The sequence below is a fragment of the Ahaetulla prasina genome, chromosome 4, assembly GCF_028640845.1.
Source record: "Ahaetulla prasina isolate Xishuangbanna chromosome 4, ASM2864084v1, whole genome shotgun sequence".
NCBI classification, from domain to species: domain Eukaryota; kingdom Metazoa; phylum Chordata; class Lepidosauria; order Squamata; family Colubridae; genus Ahaetulla; species Ahaetulla prasina.
The window spans coordinates 32,678,177-32,705,626 of record NC_080542.1 but is presented as its reverse complement, the minus strand read 5'-3'; the positions used below and the strand labels follow the sequence as shown (position 1 = coordinate 32,705,626).

General features: G+C 39.2%; 2 protein-coding genes across 8 annotated transcripts; one reads left to right on the top strand and one right to left on the bottom strand.

Moving 5' to 3' along the window:
* Positions 1–64: 64 nt before the first annotated feature.
* Positions 65–25,885, top strand: MED25 (mediator complex subunit 25). 7 transcript variants are annotated; one of them, XM_058179819.1, is made up of 20 exons: positions 65–205; positions 1,377–1,522; positions 6,216–6,261; positions 7,720–7,844; positions 9,058–9,156; positions 10,653–10,773; positions 12,494–12,650; positions 15,418–15,545; positions 15,626–15,719; positions 15,887–16,083; positions 16,205–16,327; positions 16,425–16,507; positions 17,791–17,848; positions 19,195–19,302; positions 20,098–20,268; positions 20,878–20,979; positions 21,156–21,224; positions 22,003–22,176; positions 22,394–22,601; positions 23,116–25,885. In XM_058179819.1, exons 2-20 carry the CDS (start codon positions 1,386–1,388, stop codon positions 23,223–23,225), a joined length of 2,310 nt encoding a protein of 769 aa, XP_058035802.1. In that variant the 5' UTR covers positions 65–205; positions 1,377–1,385; the 3' UTR covers positions 23,226–25,885. The 7 variants fall into 7 exon arrangements, with proteins under 7 accessions (XP_058035802.1, XP_058035803.1, XP_058035800.1 ...); XM_058179820.1 differs by having other exon boundaries at positions 16,422–16,507; positions 20,881–20,979; XM_058179817.1 differs by having other exon boundaries at positions 66–205; positions 16,422–16,507.
* Positions 24,558–27,450, bottom strand: LOC131198178 (lutropin subunit beta-like). Its single transcript, XM_058182677.1, has 3 exons — positions 27,436–27,450; positions 25,932–26,120; positions 24,558–24,788 (listed from the first exon to the last, which is right to left on the bottom strand). Exons 1-3 carry the CDS (start codon positions 27,448–27,450, stop codon positions 24,558–24,560), a joined length of 435 nt encoding a protein of 144 aa, XP_058038660.1.

Here is a 27,450-nt window from a genome sequence, read left to right as displayed (position 1 = left end):
CTTTGCCCACCCCCACCGGTCTGTGATTCGTTCTCTCTTCACGGGGAGGAAAGGGGTGAATAAAAGAATTCTTAATTATCAAGAGAGAATGAAAAATAAATCGATGACTGTTTCCTGCGCGCATGCGTACCGAAGCGGACCCGAAGGGAAACGTTTCCTGTGGCTTTAAAACAAGAGAACTCTAGAAGTCGGATGTCTGTTTCTGGTACGGAGACGGGAGAGTGCAAATGGGAGGGGGAGAGGCGTTTATTGAAGTGTTGACGGGAGGGTGAGAGAAAATCCGAGTGCGAGGCACAAATAATCTTCCTGCTTCTCCTCCATCGTCTGCTTTCAGCAAAGCCAAAACAACACCCTTCCCATTTCTCCTTCGTGGCTTTGGTTTTAATAAATTAATCTGAAAGTAAAACCAGAGCAAACAAAGCCTAAAAGCTGTCGCGGAAGCAATATTTGATTTTCAGTTTCTTCATTTACGGGATTCATTGTAACAAGATGCTAGTGACAGCTAATAATCTGGTTAATTTTTTAAAAGGAGGTAGAACCATGAGCGGCCTTTCTAACAACTAAAGGGCGTGGCAATTAGCTAGTGGCTATCAGAATAGAAGGGGAGGACAGAACGAGGTGGTTGGATGGAGTCACTGAAGCAGTAGGCATGAGTTTAAATGGACTCCAGAGGATGGTAGAGGACAGGAAGGCCTGGAGGAACGTTGTCCACGGGGTCGCGATGGGTTGGACACAACTTCGCAACTAACAACAACAACATCAGAATAGTTCTTGGTGGGAGTAATAAAGGTGAAGAATAGGAAGGAGTTGCCTTCATCCTTATAGGAGTTTTCCTATAAGTATTTGTTAACTGCTCTGGGAATTAAATGTTGGTCTAAATAAACTTTGCCCAGAACCTCTGCGGAGTGAGGAATACTGGAACTGATTTGTTGGGGTTCTGGCTGTGGAAATTAGACAGCGTTAGGTATAGAGAATGAGGTTTTGCAGATCTTGCTGAAGTATAATTCTCACTCATGCCTCATAATCTTAGGCTTAGAAGGCTAGTTCTGCTGTGAGTTTTAGTAAAGCAACATTTAGAGATAAAGGAATCTTTATTTTGAACTACTGGGGGATGTACTGCCCACTGTACTCCTTTTTGTCTCTTCTTCCCTATGCTTTCATTCCACTTTTCATTTGTTAGTCTCCTACATTTCTTGTTCTTTCACTTGTCTAATGTAAATAGTTTTCTTATACAGAAATAGTTCAGTTACCGGTATATTGTACATCATTTAATACTCTTTTAATACTGAATAAATACTAAGAAATCATTTATTTCAACTGGCTTTTGTCTTTAATATTTTGTTTTACTACTCTTCTATGTTCTCACCTCATGGTAGCTGAAGGAAATGGTGGTACCAATGCTGGACATGCCTGTTCAACCTATCGGGATGGTTGCTGATGTTGTGTTTGTTATTGAAGGCACTGCCAATCTTGGACCTTACTTTGAATCTTTGCGCAAGCATTATCTTCTCCCTGCAATTGAGTGAGTATTCACAGTCTCAGGATATCATTTTGCTTCCCTTGATTTGTCAGTGGAGGCTGTAGGTAGAAAACAATGCTAGTAAAATGTGATTGGCTGTTACTGGATTTTGTATATACAATTTGTATTCTGACCCTAATAAGCCTCTGTATCATGATTTGTAGAAACTCTTCTGAAGAGATATATATGATGCATTTCTGTGTTGGAGTATGTTGGAACAAAGTTGGTAGTAAAATAGAGGACCTATTTTTTTTTCCTTGTTGAAGAAAAGAACTTCAAGCATGTAGAAAGAATAAACTTCTAGATTCCAAATGGTGGAGTCTCAGGGAAGAAGAAGATAAATTGAGAATAAAATGAGCATTCCAGATTAAATTAAGAAACCCAAACTGATGTTAGATTCACAGCATTTAAATTAAATAAAACAATATGTGCAGTGTCAAAGTAGTCACTACCATTAGCCAAAGAGAGGGAGTCTTCTCATGTAGCAGGTACGGAGCTTTCCAGCTGTATGCCATGCAAACTGTTCTAAGCCTGTAGCCTAATCTGGGCCAACTATCTTGTTACAGTGTCAAAGTTTCTCCAATCAACTCCTTCTGGAAAAACTGGGAAGGTGTAATATTACTTTATATGCCTCAGATAAGAAAACATCTTCAGGTAGCACTAAGTGTTTTTACAATTTATTCTTAGCTCTATCAAACTGGCAGATGATAAAATGTATTAAATAACTGAGCCAGAATACCTTTTATGCACTTCAATGATTTCAATGTACCTGAACAAGATAATAGCAAAAAATCAGGTATTGGGTTTTGTTTATAAAGCCCTGAATGATATAGAGCCAGATTATTGAGGGATTGCCTAGCTCCCTTAAGATCTGTTCAGGGGTGCGCTCTGGGTTGTTTCAGTTAAGCAATGACTTCTCAGGATTCCATGAAAGTGCCTTTTATGTAGCAGTGCCTGCCCCTGAAATAGAGATTTATTCCCTTGAGATCCAAATGGTCCCCACTAACTGTTTAGAAGAGGTGTGAATATCTGGATCATCATTCACCCAGATCTTTGGTGAGGGAAAGTAAGACCATATGCTTGTGATGTCTCTCTTGGAGGCTGCTCCAGAGAGGATGAGTTTATTCCGGGCACATCGGGAACTGGGTTAATTAATGACTCTGAACTACCGGCCAAAAGAGATTTATGGAGGGCTTCGGCTGGGGACAGTTTACAGGTCAGTGAAGAGCGGGAGGAGGAGTGCCTTCCGTGTTGGATCCAGCACAGAGAAAAAAGCAAAGGAGATCTGACAAATTATTCGGGAGAAGGCTCCACCCATCTTGATGGACTGCATCGGAAAACTATTTCTACTGCAGGCAGAGGGAGGCGTTGCTAGGAATAACATGTTTGGTTTATAGCTGTGTATTTGTTTGTGCTTCATGCTTGTGCCTTGAAGACTCTGAACTTCTTTTGTCAAGTGAGCTGTCATGGATGTACTTTCAGTTTTGTTTGATGGCTCTAAGTTTATTTGGTGGACTTGTCAGAACAACTTTCTACTGTTTTATGGACTATTGGCCATTGCCTTGTGAACTAATCTTGGTCTGCTTGTGGCTGGAGTTATTTGGGACAGTTCTGAGGCTGGGTGAAGGGAACTGCTGGGTAACATTAATAAACTCTTTAAAACACACGTGTATGTGAGTAAGTGGGGCAGCACAATGCTTCATCTTGCTTGCTTCCTTTTATTTTTATGGTTTATTGATTTTTTTTTTATTTTTGTGATCTGCCCAGAATCATTGAGAGTTGACCAGTATACAATTAGTATAGGTCAGTGATGGCAAATGTTTTGGGCTTGTCATGTCAAAAATTCAGAAAATGTTTTCCTTGACTCTGCTGACATGTTAATCCCCATCAACCACCCTATAGCAAAAAAGGCTTTTCCACACCTTCTGTCCAGAAACTCTGCTCTTCTCCAGATTCTACACTCCAGAGCCTCTGAAAATTGCACGAGAGGCCCCTGCTCTTGCAGGGCCTATGGAGTCATAGAAAAACCACATGAGAATGCTTGCACAATTTTCAATTGCCTAAGAGACCAAGAATAAAGTCCTCTTGTGTGACTTCCAGAGAGTCCAGAGGCCTGGCATGTCACCAAACATTGCATGGCATGTCATCAGTGATAGGCATTTTATCAGTTTGTCATCACTGCTACAGTTACATGAAAATGTGAAATCACAGCTGCCAGTTCTTTAGCTGGTATTGACTTTCATACACATCAAGTTCTCAAAAATCTAGGTTGTAATGTAATGGCATATATATGTGTGCAGATCCAAACAAGCCTTTTGTAGTTGACAGATGGAAATTTTGTGAATATGCAGATTTTCTGTGTGCTGCCCAAAATTTTTGGTAAGGTACATATTGTGCCAATAACCACTGAGACAACCACAGTCATTCTTATGCCATAATCTTTCAATTGCAATTTTCAGAACTTGGTATTTTTGATCTTTAGTTCTTTTTCTTCTACCATTGCCTGCTATTGCCACATTGATTATGGCAATACTTTCTTCTTTCTAATTACAGTTAAATTGACATCATGAGCCAAGAGTTTATCAGTTGTATTTAGAAATAACAATTTAACCTTTTAATTTTCTATTACGTTTTTAACTCTATGTTCCCACCAATTTCTCATTACTGACAGATGGTAGTTTTTACAAATGGTCTAGTGAATCATTTTCACTACTGTGCCATGTTGTTTATAATCAGTTTGTGCAATCTTCTTGAAGAAGTTGAATATGACCTACCATTTCTTTTGCCTCTTCACACAATGTGCAGTTTGAATCATTTGACAAGTTTTCAATTCTGGCTTTGATTGCATTAATGCTTATAACTTGCTCTTAAGCAGCCAGAATCAAGCCTTCTGTTTCTTTTTTTAATTTCCAGTTGTAAGCCATTGCCAAGTTCATCTGTTTTCCCCTCGCTCTTTTGTAGAAAGAGACCATGTAGTGTTTTCCCTTGCCAACATTCTGTACTTTTTCATTACATAATTTTGTTATTCATATTTTGTTTCCTGCACATTCAGTAAGTTCAATTTTAATATGTATCAATGCCTGTTCTTGATTGGCTTTTCTAATAGAATAGAATAGAATTTATTGGTCAAGTGTGATTGGACACACAAGGAATTTGTTTTGGTGCATATGCTCTCAGTGTACATAAAAGAAAAAAAATACCTTCATCAAAGGTACAACATTTACAACACAAATGATGGTCATAGGTTGCAATTTAACTCTTAATGATAGCAACAAGAAGTTACAGTCATAAGTGGAAAGAGATTGGTGATGAAAACGATGAGAAGATTAATAGTAGTGCAGATTTAGTAAATAGTTTGACAGTGTTGAGGGAATTATTTGTTTAGCAGAGTGATGGCCTTTGGGAAAAAACTGTTCTTGTGTCTAGTTGTTCTGGTGTGCAATGCTCTATAGCGTCGTTTTGATGGTAGGAGTTGAAACAGTTTCTGTCCAGGATGTGAGGGATCTGTAAATATTTTCTTCTTCAATAGTTTGCTTGACTCCAAGTAAACCTGTGCCTTCATTTCCATACATTAATTCTAGCAATGTATTGTATCACAGGTTTAGTCCAGGTATTAATGGCTTTGTTGATGTTTCCACAATTCAATTTTGTTTTTAGCAATTTTCTTGCCCTGGATATATTATTTACTAAACTTACTTTTAAGTGCCCCATACTTGATATTATCTAATTATATAATGTCCAGAAATCTATTGGCTCCTGGTAATTTAATCATTTGGTATTTCTATTCCATTACTGTTTGGGCTTTTACCATGATTTATTATCATCATTGAATTATCACTTTGTCAAGGATTATCACTATTATCACTCTGTCAAGGACCTGGAAGTACTCATTTCTAAAGATCTAAGTGCCAGAGCCTACTGTAACAACATTGCCAAAGAGGCACTAAGAGTTGTTAACCTAATCTTGCATAGCTTCTTCTCTGGTAATATTGTACTACTAACTAGAGCATAAGAAACATTTGCTAGACCAATCCTTGAATACAGCTCATCTGTCTGGAACCCGCACTGCATATCGGAGATAAATACAATCGAGAGAGTCCAGAGTTATTTCACAAGAAGAGTTCTCCACTCCTCTGCTCACAATAAAATACCTTATGCCACCAGACTTCAAATTTTGGGCTTAGACAACTTAGAACTACGCAGACTTCAATCTGACCTAAGCATAGTACATAAAATTATCTACCATAATGTCCTACCTGTCAATGACTATTTCAGCTTCAACCACAACAATACACGAGCAAGTAATAGATACAAACTCAAGGTAAACCACACCAAACTTGAATGCAAAAAATATGACTTCAGTAAAGAGTGATCAATGCCTGGAATCCACTACCTGACTCTGTAGTTTCTTCCCCAAACCCCCAAAACTTTAAGCTTAAACTGTCTACTGTTGACCTCACCCCATTCCTAAGAGGTCTGTAAGGGGCGTGCATAAGTGCATCTATGTGCCTCCTATCCCTGTCCTAACATTCCATTTTTTATTTACTCTTTTCATGTATCCAAATTATGTTTATACATTTACCTGTCATACGTGATTGACAAAATAAATAAATAAATAAAATTTCTGGTGCAGTATTTATTTAGGATAACTTTTCTCTCCTTTTGTTTTCTAAGGATTTCTTCTTTTCATTTTCAGGTACTTTAATGGTGGTCCTCCAGCTGAAACAGACTTTGGAGGAGATGTGAGTGTGAAAATATTTTTGAGATTTTAAATTGAATAAATAGGGAGCTGGGAAGTACTGTTGGAAAGCCTAGCAGAAGATCAGGCTTGAAAAGCTTTTTCCAATTCTATGAGACAGGAAAATGTATTTCCCAGAAAAATAAATAGGGGGAAAGAAAGGTCTCAGAATTGCCAGTGCCGTTTTGGCATACAGTAGACCTGTGCAACAATGCATTCATTCTCCAAAAAGTATATGAGAATTGAAACATAGTAACTATATCTTGCCAAAAGATTCTATATCTGTATTTCTGCACATTCTAATGCCGTCTTTTGAAAGCAATGTAAATAATAAGTCATGACATTCATAAAGCAGGTCACCACGTGATAGGACCTGTTTTTATAACCATTTTTGCAGTGTTTGTTAAGTGAATGCCATAGCTGAAAAGTGAATCCACAATTGTAAAGTAAACCCATTATTCGCTATGGGCCATTTTTGCAGAAAATCGGAAGCAAATGCCAGGTTTTGGTAAAAATATTATAAAACCTGATTACATGATCACAGGACCCTACAAACAGAAGGAAAATAATTTATTTCCTGTTATGGAGGAGGTGCTGACGAGAGAAAAATATTCTTTGTCTGGATATGGGAAATTCATTGAGAGTGTTCATTTTTTTAATGATGGAGATGAAGTTGCTTTGTGTTTTTTTGGAAAGTTTCTGACTAAAAACAGTGTAGGATTTGGAAGTTTTCTGAGGTGCTGAGATGATTCAGATCTTGACCTAGAAATATTTGCAAGAATTCTCTTATATTTTTCATATATGTCTGTTGCAAAAGGAGATCAAAGATAGAAAGGGAATTTTTCAATATATATTACATCTTTGAATAAAATACTGATAATTTGTCACTAAATAAACAGTGAAGTCATTTTGAATACAGTAATTCCCCCTTGTATAATTGAATAGGAAGGAATACTAAAATCATAATTCTTAGATTATCAGAATTATAAGATCCAGAATATATTGAACTGCATCCTTACAAATTTACACCATATTCTTGTGATTTGCATGTTGATGCCAAACAATTGCCAGCCTAGACTGGAACTTCTGTTTATGTGAAAATGGCATATTATATAAATAGAAAATGGTATAGTCTTCTTGGTTATAGGAAGAACAGCCAAATGTGTAGTCTTGCCATACTTGCTAATGTCATCGTTGCTTTAAATTTCTGTTTCAATCATAACCAACTTTCTCTTTTATGAAGACAAAATATCAGTACCCAGTCTGGGTGAAATTTGAGTCTTGCACATCTAAAGAGCAGCAGATTATATGTATACTGTAAAAGAAGCCAAAATCCTTAATTAGTAATAGAGTTTAAACTAGGAAGAGATCATGTTCATGTTCATGTGAATCAGGTTTTTGAAAATATCTCTGCCCAGAAGCCACTCTCTATCCAACCTCTATTTTCCAACCTATCCTACAGTATGGTGGTACCCAATATAGTCTGGTGGTGTTTAATACAGTAGACTGCGCTCCTGAATCATACGTACAGTGCCATGCGCCAACGAGCAGTGCGTATGAGTTTGTCACATGGCTGGACAGTATTCAGTGAGTATAAGACTGTGTTAATGCTGTTTCTTCTTTAGAATACATTTGTCTGGGTGTAAATTTTTAAATGTGGCATCTTACTGAGATGAGAAAAATAATCTTGGTTTGCTAGTAGAACAAACATTTAGTCAGTGCTGTGCCATAAAATTATTTTCTTCTACTTGTGACATATTTTAGCCTATAATCTGTGATAGGTAATATCTTTGGCTAGATAACTAAGCAGGATGAATTTAGAAATTCATGTAGGTGTCTCAGTCTAGGAAGAAATGGAAAGGAAGATTTTAAAAAAACACCTAAAGTCAAATCATAGCAATTGGATCAGAAACGAAGACTCCTGGGTTCCCATAAAATATGTGTGTTATAAGGCAAGTGGTAAAATTTACCATTGTACCATCAATGAAGACTAGAACATCTAAGTGGTGCCGCCAGGATTTTTGAAATTTAGATCTCATAATTACCAGCCATGGAAGTTCAGTTCATTTTGGAGATTCAAAGGATGTAACTGTGGGGTCGTTTGATGCTGGAATTCAAACATAATAAGTATTATATAATTTTTAAGTTTAAATTCAGATATCTCAGGTTAAAAGATTTTAGTTGCAGACCCAGGGGAAAAATGGTGTCTGAGGCCTTTGCAGCTTATTGATTTGAAATAAATTGAAGTAAGCTAGATGGCTCAAGAAAGCTAAGGCACAAGACTGGAAATTGAGAGACCATGAATTCTAGCTCCATTTTAGACTCAAAGCCAACTAGGTGCCCTTGGATCAGCCAGTCTTGCTCAGGCCTAGGAAGAAGGCAATGGCAAACCACCTCTGAAAAATCTTGTCAAGAAAACTCCAGGGACTAGTCCAAACAGCTACCAGGACTCAAAACTGATTCAAGCAGATGCACAGACACAAAACTGGATCAAATGTTGAATCAAATATAGCAGCTTTGTTTATGCCAGAATTCTGTCCAGAGCATAAAAATAGTTTTGTTCAGATTATTGTAATTCGGTTTACATACATGAAAGAAGAATTAAACTCGTGGACTCACACCTGAAAAACAAACCAAGATATAAAATCATTCATCATGGTTTCCTGATTTGGATGTAACTATACTACTGGTTTTAGATAGCTTTTTGGTTGGTTGGTTTGTTCATCACACTAAGGACTGAGCTAAATTGAATAAGGCTTTGGTCTTCAGCACCAATTTTTGTATCCTTTTTGTCTTCTAGGTTTGTGGGTGGTGGTGGTGAGAGCTGCAGCCTCATCTCAGAAGGTCTCAGTACTGCCCTACAACTCTTTGATGACTTCAAGAAGATGAGAGAGCAAATGTAAGGGATCATGAGGGAAGGGGAGGTGGATGGTGATGGAACAAAGGGCAGAAAGTGTACAAGTACATTCAGTGAATGTGCTTGAGAGCACCCGTCTGTTTTTAATATTAGCACAAATGGTCATGACTCATGTAGGGATTGATTTTGTGGCTGTGTTTTTTTTATGCATCTGGAACTGTTTACACTACCAAGAATTAGATTAAATAAAATGATTTTTGTTTGTTTTTGTTTTTATTGTATCTTTTAGATACATTTACTTCAGTAAATCATGCACTGTCCAGAAAGGAGAGATTATAGCATAAGAATTGTGCTTCTGCCTATGCTGTAATTTTCCTCATGCAAATTTGTTTTCTTTTAAAGTAATGCTACATGCTTTCCATTTCTTCGAAGGGCTTATAGCAGGGGTGTCCAAACTTGGTCCCTTTAAGACTTTTGGACTTCAACTCCCAGAGTTCCTCAGCCAGCTTTGCTGGCTGAGGGACTCTGGGAGTTGAAGTCCAAAAGTCTTAAAGGGACCAAGTTTGGACACCCCTGGCTTATAGTTTCAAGGGTTGATCCATGAAAATAGGAGCCCTAATATTTGTAATATTTGATCTGTTTACAATTTTAGGGCAGTGAAGAAATGAAAGTAGATTGATAAAACAGTTGACACAGCTCTTGAAACAATTGCGATACAGGAAATCTGGGATCCAGTATATTAGCACTTAAAAGAAAAATTAAAGCAGCTTATTCAACTACCAGTTTCATCAGAGACATGTGGAAAGGAACATTAAATTTTTCACACCACTTTATTGTTTAAATGCCCCCCTGTTAAAACTGCTGTGAGCTACAAAGCAGGAAAATCCAAAGAATGTGGACATGAAAACCACCCAGTATGCAGATAAATTCCATTTCATCCACAATCACATTAAAGAAATAATATGCTTTGTTTATTAAATCCCTCACTCAGGTGGGGTATTTCTTCAGACAAGATAGTCCCATCCACAAACATTAAAATAGAGGGCAAATTTGTAACAGTGTTGCCCATGTAGCTTACTTCCTGCAGGTAATCCTAGATTTACAACCGTTTGTTTTGAAATTTACAGTGATTCTGAAAAAAGTGACTTTTAATTGGTCCTTGCACTTATGACTGTTATGACTCCTCATTATCATGTGATCAAAATTGGCAATTAGCATGTAATTACGACAGTTGCAGCTTTCTGGTCATGTGATCCCATTTGCAGTCTTTCCAGCTGGCTTCTGATAAGCGAAGTTAACAGGGGAAGCCAAATTTATTTAATGATTGCATGATTCACTTGACAATTGCAGTGATTTGTTTAGCAATCATGCCAGTATCAGGCATGACTCACTTAATAACTGCCTTGCTTAGCAAAGAAAATTCCAGTCCTGATTGTGTTTGTAAGTGAAGAAGTACTTATAATAATGCACCGTGTACTGAACGTGGAATTCCCCAATTTTCATTCATTATGTCCTTTTTTGTGCTCTCTCCCAAACAGAGGCCCCACACATAAAGTCTGCATCCTTATCTGCAACTCGCCTCCCTATCTGCTTCCAGCTGTGGAGAGTACCACATATTCAGGCTATACAACAGAAAATCTGGTTCAAAAGATTGGTGAGGTGAGTAGAAAATGTTCGGTAGCCATTGCTCATTTCATTTGGGTAAGATATGTTAATGCTACCAACTATTCCTCTATCTTAGTGCTCCCCAACCTTTTGGGCACCAGGGACTGGTTCCATGGAGAGAGGCTTTTCCATGGTGTGTGTGTGGGGGGGTGTTCATGTGCTGCCTGCATCCCACAGATGGGGCCTTCCTTGTTTGTGCAGACTGGTTTCTGGAATGTTGGGGACCTCTGCTCCATCTGAGTCTTCTCAAATATCGATACATTGTGGCCTAGAGGGAAACAGAGATTTCAGCCAGATATAAGAAGAGCTTTTTTATGTTGTGTTATCCTGGAATGCCATGTGGTTGGTGGCAAAGAGTGGCCAAAGCCTAATGTAACCAGAGATCTCAATCCTCTGACACCTCCTTTCTCTTTCAAGCCTCAGGGTGAGAAAATGACATATATTCTCTTAGCAGATGTCTGAACTGATCTCCTACAGGGGATTGCCTATCTCTGGTGGCGTCAGTAGCTCTCCTTTTGTCTCTTAATAAGGAATCTAGTATTCCCAGGGAGGAAAGTAAATGAATTGTTGATAAAATATATATCCTCAATTGGGAGCATACTCTCAATAATGATACAAATCAACTTTGTACAGCATACTTTTAATAATGATACAAATCAACAGGTTTCATTTTATCTCTTCTTTTGTTATGAAAACTTTTTATTTATAAATTTGATTCTCGCATTTCCCAGTGTGAACATTTCCTTAAACAAGAAGTATTTTATGATTTTCACCATATTTATGCTTTGTTGCTAAAGCCAAGTCTAGTTCCTCTCCTATAGTCCCAAGTTAAATATTATCACATCAGATGACAATAAATCTTCTATAACTAATACAACCTCCAACGTTGTTAGGAAGATGCTTAAAATTTACTTTGCAATTAAAAATGGCAAACACCCTAATGAGAAGACATTTAAAATAACATTGTAAAATGTTGTGAAATAGCTAAGACTAAGGAGGAAGACTAAAGGAAGAAAATGGGAAAGAGTAGACTGTTAGATGTTTTTTTTCAGTTTGCCAAAACTGGGCATACTCCAGGTTGTGGGTTCCAATTTCATAGTTGTCATCCATGGCCTTGGTGCTTGGGTGTGAGACACTGTGAGGATTGGGCACAGGAGGACAAGGAGTTCAACAAATGGGAGAAACAGCACAATGTAGAGTGTGGGCCATTGAAAAGAAACATTTCCCCTTAACTGGTTTGCTACAGTTATCGGAAACTTATTTCTTTCAAGATTATGTTTTTACCCTAACTAGATGGCTATTCAAAATGTTTATAAGTCTTGCTTCTTGAGTTTGCCAGCCTTATGGCATTGGGAATTTTGAAATTTATTTCAAAAATCTGGAGGCTATCCAGGTTGGGGAAGCAGCAGATTTTTGTACTGTACATGTAGTTTGTCTTTCTACCAATGTTGCTTTCAAGATGGTAATCTACAATCTGGGAATTAAGCAGATCACTATTGTCTTAGCTTTAACAAAGATGGTACAACAATGTCTTTACACATTGTCTGCAGTTGTGAGTCACTTTGCAACATGCTAGAAGACTACTGGTAAGTAGAAGTAATGCCCACAGTTTAGGAATGAGAGTCTGCATAAGTCTCCACCTCGAAACTAAATAGGGAAGAAATATACTGTATGGTTCTTCTCTTTCTTTATCTACTCTGTTTTTCTTCCCCAGCGGGGAATTCACTTTTCTATTATCTCCCCACGGAAACTGCCAGCTTTGCGCATTCTCTTTGAGAAATCTGTGACAGGGAGCATGTTGGAGAATCAGTTGAAAGACTACAGCCAGGACCCCCGGCACATGATCCTTATCCGTGGTATGGTACTTCCAGGTAAGAGCTGGTCTTGGAAATGTGGATAAGGCTAAAATAGATCATACTGGATTGTTACAAGTTTAACTTAGAGAAGAATGAAAAGAGTAATACAAGGTAATTAGTATCCTACGAAGGGCAAGGAAGAGAGGAGAGACAGCAGTGAGATTTTATATTGGTCCTAGACTTGCCTGACTCTCTCCCTGTTACAACTGGAAATTAACTACAGGCTCATTAGGTTTATGTTGTAATCATCTGATTAGATTTCTAGGGAGATTCTCAGTCATCCAGGCCATGGTTGTCCCAAAGATGACTTTTTCAAAAGGCAACTGGACTTTGTTTTTCCTAGAAGATATTTCACTACTCATTCAAGAAGCTTCTTGGATGAGAAGCAAAATGTCTTCAAGGAAAAACAAAAACAAGGTTGCCTTTTGAAAAAACTAGCATTGGGACATCTGGTTAGATTAAGACTTATTGTATTTAGATTGGGATTATTAAAATCAATGGGACTTACAAATCACAGCTAATATAACTCCAATTTATTTAATTGTACCTGCTGTTTCTGCTCCTTGAAATTGTGGGGTGGGGTGGACATATGGGGAGTGCTCTTTGTCATCATCCATGCTGCTTTTTTCCACAGCAAGCATTTCAATTTTCTGCCCTGTCTCCATGGTAGCCCAAATTTGCTTTCCAAATGGATCATGTCTTAAAAATCAAGAACTGGGCTTGTTTAGGGGGTTTTTTGGGTGGGTGGGTGGGGAGGAGAGAGAGAGTTTTTTTGTAACTCAAGGGGGAAAAGAATCATGACAAATCATTTTAGATTGGGTGCCCCATGAATCTCCTGTTTTTCCTTTTATCAGAAGTCCAGATTACCAGCTTTTATGGTAACCTGTTTCACTATGCAAAATTCTAAGCAAGAGATCCTGGAAAATAGAGGAATAGCTATTTTTAGAAGTTGAATTTCAGTGCATTTTTGTTTCTGATTTTTCTTTACTAGGAGAAGCAGAAGCAAATTTAAATAGCAGTCTGATCAGGCTATGAAAACATGCTTGAATTTAACAAGCCATCAAATCCAGATATCATAGTAAAACTATCCATGGCCATCCAACCAGGAGAAGTAGGAGCTATAGTACTTATTCACCTCTAGCACTTCCATTTAATGCATTCACATACCTATTTTTCCAATATAAAAAATTGGAATGCAGCATTTTACAAATGATGTATTAAATTGTAAAAGCATTACAAGTAATACTGACCAAGGCTGGCTTCAGTTTCAGCTAATTGGGTGCATCCTATATCCTCATTTTCTTCATTTTAAATTATTTTTAAGTTTAGTGTGCTAGTACGTTTCTATTGGCTACAGTGATTGCATTGGAATAGGTAATTTGTTGGTGCCAAGAGTGAGCCATAGCATTGGGGGGGGGGGCGGTTTGCAGGACATCTTACAGTACAACTAGAACTTGCTTATTTTATTTTATTTATATAAATATTGATATAGCAAATTCATTTGAGTGAGGGATTTTATCACAACAGCGAGAGCCAAAATATGAAAATAGTTCCCATGTATTACCAACCCATGTAAAAACAATGATCTATGATCAAATTATTTTTTTAAAAAGTATTCTGTAACTTCTGTTATTTGTTTCTAGGTTTGTTTGTCATATTTAAGAACCACTTATTTCCCTCACCAAGGAAATGGGTGGTGTTCAATAAAATATTAAAAGCATTTTAAGAATTGATTAAAAGGAGGGGGAGCTTTTATGGCACCAGCCAGCCTCTTGGCTGCACGCTTGTCTGTGCACACCAAGCGAGGGTGCAAAGCCACATTTTTGCATCTTTAAGGAAGGCCCAGAGAAGGCAGCTCACCTCATCTTCAGAGGGGGCAGTGTTCCACAGGGCAGGGGCAACAGCAAAGAAGGCTTTTCTCTTGGATCCCACTAGTTGGAATTCTTTGGCTGCTACATACCTTCCCTGCCTGACTTGGTGGGCAAGCTGATGTAATGGGATGAAGACAATTCCCATATGCCAAACATTTAATGAAATAAAATAATAAAGGATGCATGCTGTGGGTCCCATCAGCCCGATTATTCCAGCTGGTGGGGTCCAGGAGGAGGGCCTCCTCTGCTGTTGCTCCTGCCCTCTGGAACATCTTGTCCCCGATGCGAGGTCGGCCCCAACACTCCTATCTTTTTGTAAGGGCCTAAAGATATGGCTGGGGCAGTTGGCTTGGGGCCTCGGTGGCGGATCAGCACAATGGAGGTGGTTCGTTGAGTAATAACAAATCTCATTTTTCCCCTGCTTCACTCCCACCCTCCCCATGTGTCTTTGATTTTAATGTTCAATTTTAACTTTTTATGTTTTAGCTTAGATGTAACTGTAAGCCACCCAGTTACCCTATGGTAAGATGAGCAGCCAATAAGTTTTATAAATGAATGAATGGATGATGAATGAATGAATAAATAAATGACAGCATAACAGAGTTGGAAGGGACCTTGGCGGTCTTCTATTCCAACCCCCTGCTCCAGATTAAACAGTCAGTAGGTTTCCTGGCAGGGTAGGCTTCCTGAACCATAGGGATGAAATGTTCCATAATTTGAGGGAGCATGATGGAAATAAGGTTTGTGGATTTTTCACGCCCTTCACATGCTTGCATTTGTGTATGTATATGAACAAGATGTAATTGGCAGGAGGGAATGTGTCCCCTTGTGATGATGAATAATACCTCTTGCAAATCTTGTATATTATTTATTGTATATACTTAATGTCAACCTCTCTTCTCTGCATGCAGTAGGAGGAGCAGGAGCAACCAATAACAACCTGCAGCCCAAACAACCTGTATCCCAGCCTCCTACAGTTCCTCCTCCACTCCCTCCAGCACAACCTCAGATTATGCCACAAGTTTCTCAGCCGTATCAGGTACATCCTTTGCCCTCAAGTAACAAATAGATTGGGACATTTCCTTTCACAAATCTCCTGATTACGTCTTTCTGGTTTAGGTTACACAACCTCCTACTCTTACTGCAGCCCAGGCAGCTGCTCAATCTGCTGTGGAAGCCGCCAAGAACCAAAAGACCGGTCTAGGCACCCGCTGTGAGTCCCTGTGTGTCTTCCAGGATTGGGGCGGAAAGCAGTGCTTCAAAGTTTAGGCTTGGAGATGGGAAGGATATTAGAACAGAGGACAAAAAAGTATCAGAAGTGGTGATGATGATGGATGATGGGTTATATGTCCATGCTTTTTCTTTCTTTCTTCTGAACAGTCCCTTCATTGAATACCATGCAACCAGCTTTCAGTCAAACTCCTACGCAGACCCTTCCAACAGGCTCTGTTCCAGCTCTGACTCAAAAGCTCCCTGCCTCATCTCAGTCTAGTCTGGTCTCCACAGTAACCACAGGCTCTGCCCTGCTGGTTCAGCCACCTGTGCAAGCCTCCCCACAATCTGGTGCATCAGCCATGGTACATGTCAGCCCTGATATTTTTGGCAGTGGGAGACAGACACTCACACAAATCTTACCATTTTTGTTCTTCAGGATGTGACTGGCTTGCAAACTGACTTGTCTCTTCTTCCTCTACCCAGACTAGTGGTGTGCCTCCCAACAGTATGAATGTGACTCAGCCGGCACAGGCACAAATTGGAGCACCCCAGCAATCTATCCCAAACAAAGTGATGGCATGGAGTGGGGTGCTGGAATGGCAGGAGGTGAGAGCTGAATTATGGAAGAGAAAGAAGAAAGATTCATAGGAGCTCCTTACCCTGATGCATTTTGACCTTGTATCCCATCCTCTTTTCCTAGAAGCCGAAGCCAACTTCTGTGGATTCCAATACTAAGCTCACACGTTCCCTGCCTTGCCAGGTGTATGTCAATCAAGGAGAGAACTTGTGAGTGCCTCTGGATCATTTAACAGAAAAAAGACACATTGTTGATTATTTGAGAGCAGGGAGATGGAATCAAAACTGGTGTCCTGATACTGGTATAAACAAGCTGAATTTGGGAGGATTTATGATGAAAGAAGACTGATAAATATATCAGAGGTGCAATGAGTAGGAACAGTCAATTCTAATACATTGCCACCCTGTGTTTATTTGGGTAGTTTTCTTTCAGACACAAACTATCTTTCTAATTTATAAGGTCTTTTATGAATACAGAGACTGAATGGAACTAACAAAGGGAGTGGAATTAACTTTCAAAAGTTGGGAATTGCTGGAGCAAGTTCTGCTCCCCCACTCTTGAAGAAAAAAAACCTAGAAGTCTTACAACTAATCTGGAAGACAATTTTTTGGTGATTATAACTGAACCCTCCTCCTCTAAAGACCCTGTCGATTATGTCTCAGATTAAAGCATGGTGGGATGCTGATTTCCCACCCAGGAATCTTTAGCTCAGTGTTTTAAACCAGGCTTTAAGTCCCATGCTGGTTGGGGAATTTTGGGAGCTGACATCAACTCATCTTGAAGTTGCTACGATTGAGTTAGACTTAAATACTATATGGTGAATACATAGTGTACATGCTACCTGCTATTGTATTTCCTACTTTGGTTTTCAATTGCTTCCTAATGTGTGAAAATTATTACTTTTAACTGTACATAGTTTTGAATGTTTTATTAGGCGGTGATTTAAGTAGATGAAACAAGTTAAATACGTAACAAAATGTTGCAGCATTCAATGTCATCAGTGTTTCAGTCAGTCATGTCCTTCTCCGTAATACTCTGTCCAATTTCCTCATTTACTTAAGTCGCTTCTCACTAAGACACAGTTATCATTCCTTATCTCTTAAGCACATTCAGTCCTCTGAGCTACCTGTCCTCTATAGGGAACAAAGGTTTTTTTCGTTCATCTGCAGACTAAGATGCTTTTTATGTGATACTATTTTGGAAATACTACTCCTGATCCTGCTTCTACTCTTATATTCTCCCAAGAAGTAGTCCTTAGAATGTTTTTTTAAAAAATCTATCTTCCATAAATATTTGTTGATAAACTAACCAATAAAAGTGAAGCATGCAACAACTGTAAAAAGCAATATGTTAATACAATATCTAGAATACATTAACATTTGGAGAATTGTATTTTATATGTAGTTTATATGTGTTAGATGATAACAATGATTTTAAGCAGAGATGGGATGAGAAATGCAAAGCTGACTCTCCTCTCTTTGCTTTGTTGTAGGAAGGCTGAACAGTGGCCCCAGAAGCTCATTATGCAATTAATTCCCCAACAGCTCTTGGTAAGTGAAATGTATGTGATTTCTGAAGGCAAAGTGTGAACTAACACTATTAGAGTTTGCAGCAATCCATCCAGCACACAAGTAAAGAATTCAGCAGGATTCATTTATAAAAAACTTCTTTATATACAGTAATATAAAGCATGATGCATGTATACAATACCCATGCAGCAGAAGCCAGAACCAGAAGCCAGAACACAGAAGCTATGTAATACAGAGGCTATATTGTAAGGACAAAGTAACTCTTATATACAAATCAGTCAGGTTAAGCCACACCCAGGCTCTGAGCCATCTGGCTCACCAAACAGTCCCCATTGGCTGATCTGTTACCATGTCTATTCCAATTCATGGACTCTCATACACTGACAAACACTTCACAGGCATGGGCAACGTTTTGCAAAATGAATGGCACCCCTATATAGCTAAAATCTTTTAAGTGCTGCCCAGGTGGCACTGGTTAGAACTTCGATCTGTATATGCTCTTCTACAGGGATCAGTGCGGAGACAAGGGGTAAATTGGTGTTTCTCAACCTTAGCAACTTTAAGAGATGCAGACTTCAACTCCCAGAATTTCCTGGTCGGCTATGCTAATGGGAATTCTGGGAGTTGAAACCTGCATATTTTAAAGTTGCCAAGGTTGAGAAACATTGGTCTAAATTCACCCTCTTCCTGTCTCACTTAATCTGCCTTGCCCGGTTTGCTGGATGAAGTTAAAATCTTACCCTCCTCCCACCAGTCTTTTCCTTCATTATTAAGAACAGCAAAGAAACATTGATATTAAACTCAGCTTTGCAGATGACCAGAGGGGCATTTGAATAAAGAGGCCAGTCCTTAAGATTTATGGAAATTCAGGGGTTGAAATATTGAGGCTGGGTCTGGCAAATCTGATTTATGCCCTTTATTGGGCTTGCTATTCTTATTGCTATAGTGATCTTAGTTGTAACTATGGGTATGGGAACAGCCTTGCCATGCTGAACAATTTTTAGAAGGATTAAACAGTGAAAGATGGTCAGCTTCTACGGGCGTGACAAAGGCCAGACTACGGGTAGGCAGGCTTTTCTTCTGGAAGTCTTATGTACTGTGAAGGAAAAAAGGTTTCATTGTTAAGTTGATGGAGGTGTCTGAAACTTCTTCCTTACCTATTTTGAAATCTCTTGTATTATTATATATAAGTTGTTCTTATATTTTTATAGTAAGTCTATAGAATTAATATAGTTTGTCCTTCAGCTTTGCTTTTAGCATCACTGGATCTCAGAAATTTGTCTTAATTGAAATTATTGACAAATTAGCATGGCTTGGAGCATACACAGATTTGATTCCACCTGAATTAATCCATTTCTTCTTCACAGACAACTCTGGGTCACCTGTTCCGCAATTCTCGCATGGTGCAGTTCCATTTCACCAATAAGGACTTGGAATCCCTCAAAGGACTGTATCGCATCATGGGCAATGGATTTGTAAGATTCTACAATTGCCAAAATGTAGACATGGTTAAAAGAGATTCAACTAAGTTAAAGAAGTAGATGCTTCCAGTTGAGGCTTGGTCATGATGGAGAAATTAAGGCAGTCTGTTTTCTTTCCTGTTTGGAAAGCTGCCTGATGAGTAAACTGATACAATAGTCAAAGTATCAAGATATGTATAACTATATATACTGGTACTCCAGTACATAAAATTTCTAATATTACTGACACTTTTTATGGTAGCCATAGAAAGTGATTTTATTGGAAAATGTCTAACATGTTGGTGGAGTTACTTGCCTGGGATGTTATAAATCCCAGAATCAATTAACTTGCTCAGGATAGTATAAATCCTGGAATTGTAAGTGGTAAATCATGATCTTACTGACATATCAGTGAGGCTTCTTATTCTCTTAAGATTGCTAGAAGAGATCCTTTGATGGCAGTGTTGAAGAAGTGGGATGATTAGTGAGGATCTTCTCAGTTTGGGTAACATTATTATAGAGGTCCCTGATTTTGGAGATGCATTAGTAGTTCAGTTTTATAAATTGCATTAATATACCTATTTATCTGTGTTCTTCCGTTTTTCCTGATGCATTTAGTTGGGCCAATGTAGTTTTTTTATTTCTTCCTGACTTTTATATCTTTTTCTGATATTAAATGACTTTGTGATCTCTGAGAGAAGAGCAATACATCATACACATGTAAATAACAATAAAAGATTTTATCTTGGAAGGACATTTCTCAGAATCCCCCGCCCTTTAGCCAATGCACTTTTCTTGTCACATGAGCAGGCTGGCTGTGTCCACTTCCCTCACACAACACCTTGTGAGGTGCGAGTGCTGATGCTGCTCTACTCTTCCAAGAAAAAAATCTTCATGGGGCTCATTCCTTATGACCAGAGTGGTTTTGTCAATGGGATCCGCCAAGTCATCACTAACCATAAACAAGTTCAGCAGCAAAAGGTCAGTAACTGATTCTCTTGCTCTTATTTTTCCCCCCTCAGCTGTTTGTTCAAACGTTTCAGCAGACCGAATCTATGGGATTCTAGAGCTACCTCAGATGTGTTCCCTAAGAGAAATACTAGTTTTGTCTCCAAAATTATAGGCTTCCTTGTACTTTTAGTTAATATATTTTGTGTTTATAATCTGTTAGTAAACTGGAAGATAAGACCTATTGATATTCAGCCATTCTATATCAAATTTCTACCTTGGAATTATATGTTATGAAAAAAACAGAAGGGAAATTTTATAACTGAAAATTACTTCTGAGTGTGTTGAAAAATTACTACAGATAAATAGTTTCAAGTTTTGTTTAATACATTTCTTACAGTATTTTTTGCTTGATATGATGCTTATGCTTTCTAAGCATATAGCACCTTTAGCTTTAATTCCTGAACCAACATTTTTGTATTTGTACAAAATGTATTTTGTACAAATGTATGGGAGTACATTCAAAATATTTTGGACTCCGAAACATTTAACACTGGCATTGTGTAATACAAAGTAATGTCTATAGGGCTACAGTTAATTCTGGAAGGCTGTAATTTATTTCTTCTTCATCTCTCTTTGTAGCAGATGGGAAGTTCTCAACCCATGGGGTCCACACCCAACACCCAGCCCTTCCTGACAAAGCAGCCTGGCAGTTTGCCAGTAACTCCAGGAGTCCAACAGCAGGTAAGGCATTAGGCAGTATAGATTTTGCCCTAACTGTCTTTGGACAGCAGTCACACAAGACAGAAGAGAGTTATCTATCTTTTGACAGCATGTCCGGGCTTAGAACTTCATTACCTGTCTCCTTGCCTCACTGGCCACTCCTTGTTGGATTTGCCCCTCCCTTTATCTTTTTACAGATGGGTGGGCAACAAGTGAGCCCTGGTATGCCTCAGGTGGGAATCATGGAAGAACGGCAACAGAGTTTGGTGAGTCCCTTGTGGAGGTGGAAGCTGCTGTATTTTTTCGAAGTAGATTCATCCCATCTTTGAATTATTATTTTCTTGCAGCTCCATTTATTTGGTCCCATAAGATGGTGCTCTGGATGGAAAAAGGATGGAGGCTAAGCAAATTTATCTCTGGGTTAATTCAGCAGGCTCATTTCATAACTGAGTGGTACACTAGCTAAGACCTTGGGATCTTGTACATAGCCTTCCATACCCTGCCATATATTGCCAACAAACTAAATTTAAGATGATAAGTGGGAAGGATATTGTTTACAAAAAATGTCATTTAACTATTAAACAAATTTAATGTATTTTTTCATTACTCTGTAATTAGCAAGATGGCCTTCAGCATGACATATACTACATCGTCTTAAAAGAAAACAGTATTTTGGTTGGAGTCGCCAAATGCTAGCCTGGCTTTTCATATACAAGCCCTCGTTCTTTTTTTTTAGTCTATTGATGAAGAACACAAAATGTTCCTATTATGGTTCGTTTTCTTCCAAATATTATTTTGGCTTGAAAGGACATTCCCTTATTTAACTGGCCTTCAGGTAAGGTCTCTTCGTATCTTTATATTATTTGGTCACTGCAGAAATCCTTCAGATGCACTCCACATAGTGAGATCAGCAAATCCCTGTCAAAAAGTCACATTCTTTTTGGCACTGCTTCCATGTTTATTGGTGGTTACCTGCAATGGGAAATATATCAATTACTGTGTGCATTCTTGCAAGCAACGAAATATTTCTTCTCGTTTTCATAGTTGCAGCTCCGAGTGCAGCAACCTCAGCCAGCTGCCCCACCTACCAACCAACCTCCTCAACCACAGGGTCCACCCCAGGCTGGGCCACAGGCCACCCAAGGAGGGGCTATGCTTAGACCCCAAAACCCAGGAGCCAATCCTCAACTCCGAAGCCTTCTTCTGAGCCAACAACCGGTGAGTATTATCTTTTGCTCTCTGCAAGCCACCCACCCATTCTTTCCCACTTTTTAAAACTGAAGAAGTTTGCTGAAATGTTAGAGCAGTCCAGCACCACAGCTCCTTTGCTTCTAAGAGCAAGGAGAAGTGGCTGCATTGCTTAGCCTAGCTTAGCTTAACTGGCACTTGTAATAGTCTGAAAAGAATGCTATGCTTCCCCCTCTTCTGTATACAGCCTCAAGCTGGAGTCCCTCAATCCCAGCAACCCCTTCACCACTTACAGCAAGGGTCTTCAGGAATGTTACCACACCAGTCCATGGGGCAGACTCTTGGACATCAGCCTCCTGGGCAGCAACAGCTCCAGCTTCCTGGACAACCTCTCATGCACCAAGCTCCCGGGCAGCAGTGGCCAGCCCAGATGGCACCACGGCCACAATTGCAAGGTATGGGCGGGCTTGGTCTGAGTTGACAAAAAACAAAAACTGCTACTCCCATCCCAGAAACAGCTGCAAGCTGCTGAGAGTTGGGATAGGATTTTTGCTTTTGGAGAAAGGAGCTATTTCTTTCAAGGCACATTAATTTGCAGAGGTGGGGGAGATAGGTTTGAGAGGAGCATATGTCACTATCTAATTGAGCAGGTTATTATCTATAGAACATGGGCAACAGATGTGAAATACAGTAATGTATAGTGAGGTAAGAGCTGTGACATGCTATTTCCTGATGTTCTGGCTATTTTAAGAGGGATTCATTGACTAATGGGAACAATATATTTGCTATTTCTGGGGATAGAAGAGAAATAAGGGCACAAATCTTTTATTAGGCTTCCCTTCTGGGTCAAGCATTTGTTCAGAATGCCCCAGTGGATATAAAATTAAGCAGAGCACTATAGCTAATCCTGTAACCAGCGATTCTTCACCGCTGTTCTAAAGCCTCTTGGTGTTGTCCCTTCTCTCCCAGGTCAAATGCTAATGAATGCTGGTCCCCGGGGGCCTGTTTCTCAACCAGGCCTGCAGCAGGTTCCTGCCCCCAGCATCATGGAGGATGACATCCTCAGAGACCTTATCTGAGGACGCAGGAGGATATTCCTCCAATATCACCCAGTGCTGAAATCATCTCTGTAAACTGGGAAGATGCTTCTTTTCCAGAGAATATTCTTTTTTTCTCATTTGTAATTTTTTTTTTGTTCCTCTCTGTTAAGAAATATTGCACACTTTCATTGAAGTTGGTCTTTCCTGAGATTAATTCTGTTTCTCACTCCTTTTCCTGCAATTTTAGGAATGTCACCCAGTTCTGCTGTGTTTTAGGTTACACTAAGAGTTCAGGCCAACTTCCCAGGTTCCCCGGTGGGTTTTCAATTAATTTTGGTATGGAGAGATAATTGAATAAAAGGAGAGAGAAATAAAAGTAATCCTATTGTGAGGTATGCTGTAAAGTTCTGATCCAAGATCCCATATCTCTCAAAGAGCGATATTAGATCTAATCTAATAATTAGATCTAATGATCTAAAGCAGGGGTCTCAAACTGATGGCCCACAGGCCGGATCCATCATGCACAGGCCACGCCCACCACAGCTCCACCAAGAAAAAAATGTCACGATATGTCACGTGATGGCATCATGATATGGCAAGTTTGACGCCCATGATCTAAAGTATTTCAAATGACAAAGACTTTAAAATAATTAAAGATTTTTTTAATTGGTGTACACCTCCCATTCTTAGCAGTCAGGAGTTCAAACCCTGATTGGAACCCTAGTTCAAATATCTCATTGCTTCCTTCCTTACAAATCCCTACAGCAACCCTTCTTCTGGTTTACAACTGCCCAAATTATAGCAGCCCACATACATTGTATTCAAATTCAGGAGTGGTGCAGTGGCCTAGAGGTGGAGCTCTCGCCTCACAATCAAGAGGCTGTGAGTTCGATTCTAGATAGAGGCATATATTTCTTTCTCTGGGCACAGTGAGAATATATCTGCTGAATAAAACTCCACATTGGTGACAGGAAGGGCATCCAGCCATTAAAACACCCTGCTAACTCCATTCAATTGCCCAGACTCCACCCCGCAAGGGATTATAGGGATGATACATTGTATTCAAATTAGCTTTCCAAATGCATAACAGTTTGGCTTTGCTTTCTAAAACACAGGCTTTCTTAGGGCAGAAGTAAAAATCTAAGACCAGGATGCTACATTTCGTTTTAGAGTGTACACTGTTTTCAGAAGCAGAGATAGTGTAAAATTATAATCTGGGTGGGTTCTTGTAATATATGGTCCTGTTATAAGACAGAAAAGTAGATAGAGTAAGCATGCAAGGACTGGAATGAAGGATGTCAATAAAACACTTCTACAAGTATATATGCACTATTGTTGGCCAGCATGGCATTTATTAATCACCCTTTTTTATTAGGCAAGGCGATTTTGGTTGCTACAGAAGTCAGGCCCAGTGCCCTGAACAGTACAGTCACTGAAATCCATATCACATAGGTCACAGTGACAACTGAGAGCTACAGGGTAGGTGAAAGACGGATCAACATCTGGGGGACAGCCTTGCAGAAGTGCAGTCTCATATTGTATTTCTTTGTAAAAGCAGACCTTTTGGTTGAAGGAGGGGAAGATAGGTTTCCACAGCAGATCCTGTAAAAGACATAGAGAGATTGGCTAGACACGATAGGCTTTTTTTCCTACTCTTTCATGGGGCAGCATCCAAAAATGTCACAGGTGCCACCCTTTTGCCTAGTGTTGGCCTAATTCCTCTTACCTGCCTATTTGAGTGCGTATGGCTTGCTACTACTCCAAACATGCTGTTACCAGCAACCTCCAGAAGTTCCTTCTCAATGCTATTGAAGCTGGGGAATTGGTGGGACATTTGCTGCCTTTGCGGTGAGTAGTAGGAAGATGTAATGACAAACTGGGCAGCAAAGTGTCAGATAAAAGCAAATGATGAAGAACTAAGGCTTTCCAAGTGACATCTTCTGTCTGGGAAACTAAGGCTGCATAAAGCCTCTTGATAGGAAAAAGTTGCCTGTTCTTCCAGGATGGAAAGCAAAGCCTGCTAGACTGTAATATGTAACTAAAAATGCATTGTTCAGGGGTATCTGTATTTTTCTCCCCCAGTAGTAACCAAGCAAGTGAAGAGCAGTACCTCCTTGGGTCAAGTAACTGGCCCTATTTTATAAAGGTTATAATGTCCTTAATGTTAAGGCCCCAAATGGTTAGGAGACTGAGGAGTGGATAGCTGCAAAACAAGCTCCTCTCAGCCCCCTTTCTGGGCTAATGCTTAGGTACACTCCATGCAGGATTCATGCGCCCATCAATTGCAGGCAACTGTCAGAGCATCCCCAACAAGACATTTTGTCAAATTAACCACAAATTAACTCACAGTTCCAATAAACATAACCTATATCTACAATATTTTAGAATTCTCTCCAAAAGTCATCAAGAGGAGAAAACCGTTGGCTGTAAACCAAGGCCAATTTCCCTTTCCTGGCAGCTTTATCTTATCTGTCCATTATGCCTATGACTGCAGGAAACAAACAGTAGCAGCCCCCATTTAGGGAAATTTTGTGTAGTTATGACTGAATGTATTTTTTTTTCCCCCAAGTCATTGCATTGCCTTGAGTCTTAAAAGGGTTCTGGGATAGAGGGTAGCTTTCTCATTTAGGCGCCTTCTAGGCACATTAGCTCAAACCAGGCATTATGGCCATCTGTGCTAGCTTAGGACAAGGAATGTTGTCCTAACACTTCTCAAGGGTGTTTAGCTGATGATTCCTCCCTCACCTTGTTCTTACAGTAACCACTACAGATGGTAGTGGTGATGGCCATGCAGACAGGGCAGTCATCCTTCTCAGCTGAAATGGTAACATTGATAGGGCGGCAGGCTTGGTTGCTGCTGGCCATGCCGCTTTGGTGAATGGCACCGTGAGTGGCAGCCAGGAACAGGAATGTTGCGAGCAACAGATTCTTCACCTGGATGTAAAAGGGGAAGAAATGAGAAAGATTTCATAGCTTTGGCATGAGTTTCAGAACATAGTTTAGAACATCTGAGGAATGTTGTGCAAATGGGACTGATATTGTTGAGCAGCATGCACATTTAATAAATTATTATAGCTTCAGTAGGTAGTCTTTTGATCTACTGGATCTGTCTTTTATTACTATTGTTTAAGAGTCACAGTCATAAGAGGCAAACATAAATAAAAAATAATATCTGAGCACATTCTGAGCCCAGGAGTTTGTTGTCAGCACAAATATTGAACTGCACAGATTACAAGCTTTTTACATACAAATTCATTCACAGTTCCTCCTAAATTTAGCATTTAATTTAGATACGCAAATATTTGTACTGATTTCTCTTTAACTATTCATAGTAACTATTTCCAGGTTTCCGATCACTGCCCATTGCTCAAATCTCTGCCAACATATCGTGATCTGTTTTACCACAGTCACTGGTATACCTAAAAAACACACTTGGATGCTAAATTGATTTTTTAAAATACTACCAAAATTATTTAATAAATGAACAATGGTGCCAGAATTGTATTTCTATACATATACCAAGGAGAGGGGGGGAAAAGGGGGGGTAGCTGCAGCTACTGTTTATGAGGGAATCGGGTGCCCTTCCTGAACTAGTCCTTCCGTTATCTATTATTTAATTTTCAATACCACATAATTGAATTAGTGGTAATATACATGAATCTAAATACTTAACATAAAATATACTTTTTTCCGGAAAGATAAGATATGGAAACCTTTGAAAAAGATCTGTTTTGTTAATAGTCTCAAGCAGGTATTTCCTCAAAAAGTTCATATACCCAATCCATGCTTGCTAAGTAGTGCCTAGTGAAGTGCCACAGAATATATTTTTTGACCAAAACATGTAGAGCAACCTTTTCCCAATGTTGATTGTGTTTATCACAGCTTCAGAATTCCTAACCTGCATGGCTATTTTAGATGTTTCCAGCTCATCCTGAGGGCAGTCAGTTGGAGAGAGCAAACAAAAACTTGTTAGATGTGAGAGTTGGAAAGAATTGTTCAATCTCATTCTGCTAGTGAAGACATATATTTAAAGTATCCCAAACAATGCCTAGACTGATCAAAGTGAACCCACCAACTCTTCATGTAGGTAGTCCCTAATCACTGAGAAACCTCTATTAGCCGACAATTAACTTCTTTTCAATGTCCTATTACGCCAAAGCAACATACCTTGATCCGCAACCTCAGTAGATCATATTAATGTGCAAGAACTATCCTTGATCCAGCTATCTGCCTTCTCAGTTGTACATACCTGCATTAACTTCAT

Bases quoted from the DNA above. Each gene is read 5' to 3' on its own strand.
- LOC131198178 (XM_058182677.1), bottom strand. The intron at 24,789-25,931 runs GTGAGGGAGGAA...TGTCTTTTACAG, and splicing joins GTGGTTACTGTAAGAACAAG to GATCTGCTGTGGAAACCTAT.
- MED25 (XM_058179817.1), top strand. From the start codon at position 1,386: ATGGTGGTACCAATGCTGGACATGCCTGTTCAACCTATCGGGATGGTT. The intron at 12,651-15,417 runs GTAAGAGCTGGT...CTCTGCATGCAG, and splicing joins CCGTGGTATGGTACTTCCAG to TAGGAGGAGCAGGAGCAACC. The intron at 22,177-22,393 runs GTGAGTATTATC...TTCTGTATACAG, and splicing joins TTCTTCTGAGCCAACAACCG to CCTCAAGCTGGAGTCCCTCA.